This window comes from Triticum dicoccoides, chromosome 3B, assembly GCF_002162155.2.
Source record: "Triticum dicoccoides isolate Atlit2015 ecotype Zavitan chromosome 3B, WEW_v2.0, whole genome shotgun sequence".
In the NCBI taxonomy this organism is placed as follows: domain Eukaryota; kingdom Viridiplantae; phylum Streptophyta; class Magnoliopsida; order Poales; family Poaceae; genus Triticum; species Triticum dicoccoides.
Window position 1 is genome coordinate 842,612,485 of NC_041385.1, and position 8,497 is coordinate 842,620,981.

Consider the following 8,497-nt stretch of genomic DNA (forward strand, 5'->3'; position numbering starts at 1 on the left):
TGGTGGACCATGCAATCGTTGGCAAAAATATGCATGCATGCCATAAAGACGATTCACCGGCTGACAATTCACAAAGCAATATGATCAAGACTAAGCATGCATGCACCGGAATCTCCAAGAGGATGTCCCGTGCATGGTTGAATTGTTTTCTCGTCTGTTAGGTTGATGTAGGACTATAGGTACCTTGTGGCGGGAGGACGCCCTTATCGCAGAGCCCCGGGAAGGCCATGTAAGCCAAGAGGCAGGCGGCGGCACCCGTGCGCAGCACCAGCGTCGGCACGCCGAGACGGTGGGCAACCACCTGGATCCCCCGGAGGTTGGAGTCTACCACCAGGCATGCCGGCGCTTCCTCCTCCTCGAGGAGCAACTCCCGGAGGCTGTCCTCGAAAGGAGCCTCGAGACGCTCGTTGATGCGAAGCAGCGCCTCGGCGAAGTTGCCGTGGCTGCCGGTGGGGACGAGGTCCGCGATCGGTACTGAGGCGCCGACGGTGACGAAGCGGTAGCCCGCGGGGCGGCGCTCGGGGTCCGGGGCGTTGAAGGCGGAGTGGAAGACGGTGACACGGAGGCCCCGGGCGTGCAGGACGGCGGCGAGCTGCAGCATCGGGTTGATGTGGCCCTGGAACGGCAGCGGGAACAACAGCACGCGCCGGGCGCCACCGCTCGCCGGAGCCTTGTTCGTCGACCTGGCCATGGCCTCCGTTAGCGAGTAGGAGGAGTACGTGCCTGATTACCGATGGAAATATGGATCCGTGTGCTGTTAGTTTTTATACAGGAAAGGCAATCATTGGAGATCTATGAGCGCGTTGAATGGGTTAGAGCGGGAGACGATGGATGGACACCAGGGGTCCAAATGTGGGGTTTGCTTGAGGAAATGCGTTATTATGCTGAGCTTTCGATCCGCTTTCAATTCATACCGATGTACATCCACATTCCTCGTGTGCGCAACGTGTGGAATGGCAGCCTGCTACTGGTATAATTGAGGATGATGATTGATGAAGACACTACACTAACCGACAGCTTACCAACGATCCCGCTATTGGAAAATCCACCCATCCAAGAGGTTACGAAAAAATAGTCCGCCATCGTTAGTTTACTAGCATGCCCGCGCGGTTGATATGTTATGTAACAATTTCAGTTTTCTTTCCTACATTTTACTTATGTAATTAAATCAGCGGCCAATATAGTATAACTTCTATTTTTCAAGAAAAATAAAAAAAGATATAGACACTTGAGACGTTAAACCTGGTTAATTGAAAATATTATGGCTCATTATAGAAGTTCCATGAGCCATAGGAGGGCAGAGAAAAATGCAAAGCTCAAAAGCCAACAGTGGCAGGCAGAGAGATGTTTAATAGTGATTACTTAAATCAAATGAAAGGCTAAATGGACGGTGAAGATAACCTCTGAGAGGGATATGAACCAAAGTAAAAAGAATATGCGAAAAACTGATACATAGAAGCACCTTGTTCAATCATATTCGCTTAGAATGGACATAAATAAATAACCACACTGTCCAGATTACAACATGACAGAAAATGTATCTACCCAGAACAGGAAGTTATAGAACCAACTTCCGTGAAGAGACATTTTTGTTCCCTGAAGCTGAACATGGCGTTGTAACGATCTAGAATGAAAAGCAACACACTTCTGTCAACTTAGATTCACTCGTCCACATATCAAAGAAGATGACCATCAGTACCACAATGCCTTGAGTCAAAAATAAGAATATGCAGTATGGGCATGCATACTCATCTAGTGAATCATCTTACACTGAATATCGACACAGTTAGACCCAAACTGGTTAACAGTACAATTTTTAAGGTCACAAATTCGGATGAAGCATTACTATTCATAAAATAAAACAAAAATGTTTGAAATCCTAATAGATAGAATAAATCCATTGTTCTGGCTCTTTACATTGGTAGTTTTCCATAGTGCCACCTACCTACATCAACCATATAGTTTAGCGCGAGCTGCATCTTCCAGAGAAAACATGCAAATATTGGCAATGCTAGTTACAGAAAAAGCTGGGAACAATACTCTGCACCTTCAGATTTTTCAAAAACCATCAAAGTCAAGCTATTGTTGAGAAGCATGTCCAGCTAACACAATCTAAATTCCTTTTCCTTCTAACACAATCCTAATCCACGTAAAATCAAACAAGGTGTTTCTCAGCTATGCTAAGTAAAATGATCAAACTATATAGCAGTATGTTCTAGGAAACTACAAGAAAAAATTGATAACTATTGGAAGATATCCTAATACTGTAAGGTGTAATAGTGTAGAAGTTCCGCACAAAACATGCTTTGCTCTAGTAGGATTAAGGCAGTCCACGGAGCGGGAGAACTAACTCATTGTGATGATTAGTTTTAGTAAGTAGTAGCATTTTCGTACATGATGAAGGAATTAGGAGAACATACTCACAATAGAAGGTCCTTTGATTGTATCACCTGTGGCCAAAAGAAATATTTGATTGTATCACATGTACCCACAACACCCAGCTACCAAAGATCCAGCAATCCGTATACTGGCCCAACACCAGCACACAACCAAGTTCAAAATTTTTGTCAAGTCATTTACTACTTTATCACGGGTACCAACCCTGCGGGAGGCCGAGCCAGAACACTCACTAGTAGAAAAGGGGGCAATGGCTCAGGCCAGTTCAGCCCATTAGTCCCGGTTCAATCCAGAACCGGGACGAATGGAGCTATTTGCCCCGGTTCGTGAGCCCAGGGGGCCGGCCGGGCCACGTGGGCCATTGGTCCCGGTTCGTTCGGACCTTTTGGTCCCGGTTGGTGGGACGAACCGGGACCAATGGGCCTGGCTCCTGGCCCACCACTATTGGTCCCGGTTGGTGGCATGAACCGGGACCAACGGCTACCCGTTAGTCCCGGTTCATGCCACGAACTGGGACCAATAGTGCTGCCTATATATACCCCCTCGCTCGTGAGCAGAGCACTCCAGTGCTCTGTTTTTCTCTTGCCGGCGAGGGGGGGCTTTGTGGTGCTCTAGCTCACCTCCATAGCACATGAGGTGTTCGATGAAATGCCCGAGCCACACTACTTAAGCTTTCTCCTCTCCAAGCTCGACCTCCAACCTCCATTTTCCTCAATATTTGTCTAGGTTTAGCGGTCCATCACGCCCCGTCCCCGTCTTCACCGCCGTTGATCACCCGTGCCGATCTCATCGCCAGCACCACCGTGGTGAGCCTCTTGTTCTTATCTTCTTTCTGAAAGGAAAAATATTCTTACTTGTATTATTTTCTTACTTTTATTATTGCATCTTATATAGTGCGATGGTTTTGGTATCCGCCCCCGTCTACCCTCGTCCTGTCTGTGATTCGGATGTGGTATATATTATCTTTTCATAACTATTGGTTCATTTATTGTTTATGAAAATTATGCCGACCAACGTGACATAGATTTTATTTATCTAGGAGGTTGTTGAACCGGAAATTCCAACCGACCCTATTGTCGAGAGGTTAAATTTAGTTGAAGAAGAAAACAATTTCTTGAAGGAAAAAATAAAAAAACTTGAGGAGGAGAAGATGATATTGGAGTTGCATGTTGCGGATGTCGTCGATGATCACAAGATCAAGATGGATGCAATGCGCTTGAAGATGAGAAAGATTAGAAAATATGTCATTCATACCGAGGCTTGGTATCATTATGCCGTTGGATAAGTTGTTACCTTGGTTGCGATTATGATCGCATTTGTTTTCGCATTGAAATGTTTTACATAGTTTCAATGTATGGTTTAATTAATTTAGATGCTCTGCAGAGCTTTATGTTGTTAGATGAGAACTATGTATGTACTTTGGTTTTTATGTGATGATGAACTTCTATTAATTTGGTCACTTAATTATCTATTCATGATGTTCTGTAATGATTTTTGACACACTTAATTATACATAATGCACGCAGATGAACCAGCAATGGATGTACGATGACAGACACACCTCCGAGTACATTAAGGGCGTGCATGATTTTCTCGAAGTGGCTGAGGCAAACAAGCAGAATGGTTTTATGTGTTGTCCATGCCCTATATGTGGGAATACGAAGTCTTACTCTGACCGGAAAATCCTTCACACCCACCTGCTTTACAAGGGTTTCATGCCACACTATAATGTTTGGACGAGGCACGGAGAAATAGGGGTTATGATGGAAGACGGCGAGGAAGAAGAGTACGATGACAACTATGTGCCCCCTGAATACGGTGATGCTACTGAACATCAAGATGCACCAGACGATGTGCACGATGGTGCTACAACGGGCGAAGCTGCTGAAGATCAAGAGGAACCAGACGATATGCCCGATGATGATGATCTCTGCCGGGTCATTGTCGATGCAAGGACACAATGCGAAAGTCAAAAGGAGAAGCTGAAGTTCGATCGCATGTTAGAGGATCACAAAAAGGGGTTGTACCCCAATTGCGAAGATGGCAACACAAAGCTCGGTACCGTACTCGAATTGCTGCAGTGGAAGGCAGAGAATGCTGTGCCTGATAAAGGATTTTAGAAGCTACTGAAAATAATGAAGAAGAAGCTTCCAAAGGATAACGAATTGCCCGACAGTACATACGCAGCAAAGAAGGTCGTATGCCCTCTAGGATTGGAGGTGGAGAAGATACATGCATGCCCTAATGACTGCATCCTCTACCGCGGTGCCTACAAGGATCTGAACGCATGCCCGGTATGCGGTGCATTGCGGTATAAGATCAGACGAGATGACCCTGGTGATGTTGACGGCGAGCCTCCTAGGAAGAGGGTTCCTGCGAAGGTGATGTGGTATGCTCCTATAATACCACGGTTGAAACGTCTGTTCAGAAACGGAGAGCATGCCAAGTTAGGAAGTTGAGAGCACCCGCTGACGGGTCGCAGTCGAGAAAAATTGAGAGAAAGTACTGGGATGAGTTTGCAAAGGACCCAAGGAACGTATGGTTTGCTTTAAGCGTGGATGGCATTAATCCTTTCGGGGAGCAGAGCAGCAATCACAGCACCTGGCCCGTGACTCTATGTATGTATAACCTTCCTCCTTGGATGTGCATGAAGCGGAAGTTCATTATGATGCCAGTTCTCATCCAAGGCCCTAAGCAACCCGACAACGACATTGATGTGTACCTAAGGCCATTAGTTGAAGAACTTTTATAGCTGTGGAATGGAAACAGTGTACGTACATGGGATGAGCACAAAAAGGAGGAATTTGACCTAAAGGCGTTGCTGTTCGTGACCATCAACGATTGGCCCGCTCTCAGTAACCTTTCAGGACAGACAAACAAGGGATACCACGCATGCACGCACTGTTTACTTGACACCGATAGTATATACCTGGGAAGCTGCAGGAAGAATGTGTACCTGGGCCATCGTCGATTTCTTCCGACCAACCATCAATGTCTAAAGAAAGGCAAGCATTTCAAAGGCGAGGCAGATCACCGGAAGAAGCCCGCCATGCGTACCGGTGATCACGTACTTGCTATGGTCAATGATTTACACGTAATATTTGGAAAGGGTCCCGGCGGATTAGCTGTTCCGAATGACGCTGAGAATCACGCACCCATGTGGAAGAAGAAATCTATATTTTGGGACCTACCCTACTGGAAAGACCTAGAGGTCCGCTCTTCGATCGACGTGATGCACGTGACGAAGAACCTTTGCGTGAACCTGCTAGGCTTCTTGGGCGTGTATGGGAAGACAAAAGATACACCTGAGGCACGAGAGGACCTGCAACGCTTGCACGAAAAAGAGGGCATGCCTCCAAAGCAGTATGAAGGTCCTGCCAGCTATGCTCTTACGAAAGAAGAGAAAGAAATATTCTTTCAATGCCTGCTCAGTATGAAGGTCCCGACTGGCTTCTCGTCGAATATAAAGGGAATAATAAATATGCCAGAGAAAAAGATTCAGAACCTAAAGTCTCATGACTGCCACGTGATTATGACGCAACTGCTTCCGGTTGCATAGAGGGGGCTTCTACCGGCAAACGTCCGATTAGCCATTGTGAAGCTATGTGCATTCCTCAATGCAATATCTCAGAAGGTGATTGATCCAGAAATCGTACCAACGCTAAGGAGTGATGTGGCGCAATGTCTTGTCAGTTTCGAGCTGGTGTTCCCACCATCCTTCTTCAATATCATGACGCACGTCCTAGTTCATCTAGTCGACGAGATTGTCATTCTGGGGCCCGTATTTCTACACAATATGTACCCCTTTGAGAGGTTCATGGGAGTCCTAAAGAAATATGTTCGTAACCGCGCTAGGCCAGAAGGAAGCATCTCCATGGGCCATCAAACAGAGGATGTCATCGGGTTTTGTGTTGACTTCATTCCTGGCCTTAAGAAGATGGGTCTCCCTAAATCGCGGTATGAGGGGAGACTGACTGGAAAAGGCACGCTTGGAAGGGACTCAATAATTTGCAGGGACGGATATTCTTGGTCTCAAGCACACTACACAATTCTACAGAACTCTACCATGGTGACCCCGTATGTCGATGAACACAAGAACAGTCTGCGCTCCAAACACCCGGAGCAGTGCGACGACTGGATTACATGTGAACACATCAGGACTTTCAGCAGTTGGTTGGAAACACGTCTCAGAGGTGACAGCACTGTTTATGATGAGTTGTACTTGTTGTCCAGGGGACCATCTTCGACTATAATGATTTGGAAAGGATACGAGATAAATGGGAATACATTTTACACGATTGACCAAGATGAAAAGAGCACCAACCAAAACAGCGGTGTCCGCTTTGATGCAGCAACCGACAAGGGAAATGACACATATTATGGTTACATAGTAGACATATGGGAACTTGACTACGGAGTAGATTTTAAGGTCCCTTTGTTTAAGTGCAAGTGGGTCAATCTGTCAGGAGGCGGGGTACAGGTAGACCCACAGTACAGAATGACAACAGTGGATCTGAAAAATCTTGGGTACACTGACGAACCGTTCGTCCTAGCCAATGATGTGGCACAGATTATCTATGTGAAGGACATGTCTACCAGACCGAGGAAAAGAAAAGATAAGGAAGCGAATACATCATACAATGAGCCAAAGCGCCACATAGTTCTTTCAGGAAAAAGGGACATCCTGGGAGTGGAGGGCAAGACAGACATATCTTAAGAGTATGAAAAGTTTCATGAAATTCCCCCCTTCAAAGTCAAGGCTGACCCAAGCATCGTAATAAATGATGAAGATTATCCATGGTTACGGCGCAATAAGCAAACGACACAAGCGAAGAAAAAGTGAAGACTTTCTCCCGCAACTATTATGATGATACCATGCCAACTTTGTAACAGACGTGTATGATACCATTGTCCGTTTTGTACATGCACATGCTATGCCAACTTTTTCAGAGTTCATTTGAAAACTATGAATTTGAAAACCTCGCCAACCGAAGGGCGCTCACCCCGGTTTATAAGCCCGTCCCTCTACACGCCATGTTGAGCTCACAAACTTGTGATTTACACAAATTTCAAAGAAAACTAATGGCACAAACAGAAAGTTTATAATTTTGCTGACCTAAAAGCAAAAAGAATTAAAAAATAAAGCAAAAAACCAAAAGAAAATAAATAATGCAGAAAACAAAACAAAAAAACTTGAAAAAAAAATAAAAATAGCAACAATAAGTATTTTGTTGTAAGTAGAAACAAAATAAAATAAATAAATAAAGCAAAAAAGTGTTTTCAAATTTTAAAACTAATGGCACTAACAGAAAGTTTATAATTTTTCTAAAACTAAAAGCAAAAAGAATTAAAAAATAAAGCAAAAAACAGCAAAAAATAAATAATGCAGAAAACAGAACAAAAAAACTGAAAAATAATAAAAATAGCAACAGTAAGTATTTTGTTGTAAGTACAAACAAAATAAAATATATAAAGCAACAAAGAAAACAAAAAAGTGTTTTCAAATTTGAAAACTAATGGCACTAACAGAAAGTTTATAATTTTTCTAAAACTAAAAGCAAAAAGAATTAAAAAATAAAGCAAAAAACAACAAAAAATAAATAATGCAGAAAGCAAAACCAAAAAACTGGAAAACAATAAAATAGCAACAATAAGTATTTTGTTGTAAGTAGAAACAAAATAAAATAAATAAAGCAACAAAGAAAACAAAAAAACAAAAAAAATGTGCCACCTACTGGGCCCCCACGGCCTGAATACGACTAGAAACCCTACCATGGGCCAGGATTCAGGCCCGCGGGAGGCCCAGTAGGCCCACAGGCACAGATTGCACGGTTAGGCCCGAAAGCCTGCAGTTGAGAGGAGCTCGAGAGGGTGGGCGCAGCAGCGCTTATAAACCACTCTCGAGCTCTCTCAACTAGCGAGGTGGGACTAAACTTTTCGGCGCAGGGCAGCACAAGGCCTTTGGTCCCGATTGGTGGCACCAACTGGGACTAAAGGGGGCATTGGTCCCGGTTCGTGGAACCAACCGGGACTAATGCCCCCCTTTAGTCCCGGTTGGTGCCACCAACCGGAGGCCTTTGGTCCCGGTTGGTGGCACCAA

General features: G+C 44.7%; 1 protein-coding gene across 1 annotated transcript in view; it reads right to left on the reverse strand.

Annotated features, from left to right (window-relative positions):
* The window catches only part of LOC119278846 (DIMBOA UDP-glucosyltransferase BX9-like), a 7,805-nt gene extending 7,088 nt beyond the window's left edge, over nucleotides 1-717 (reverse strand). Inside the window, exon 1 of the mRNA XM_037560180.1 lies at nucleotides 184-717. Within this exon, the coding sequence (XP_037416077.1) occupies nucleotides 184-691 (508 nt within the window). The 5' untranslated portion in view covers nucleotides 692-717. The remainder of the gene's footprint in view (nucleotides 1-183) is intronic.
* Between the last annotated feature and the right edge of the window lie 7,780 nt (nucleotides 718-8,497).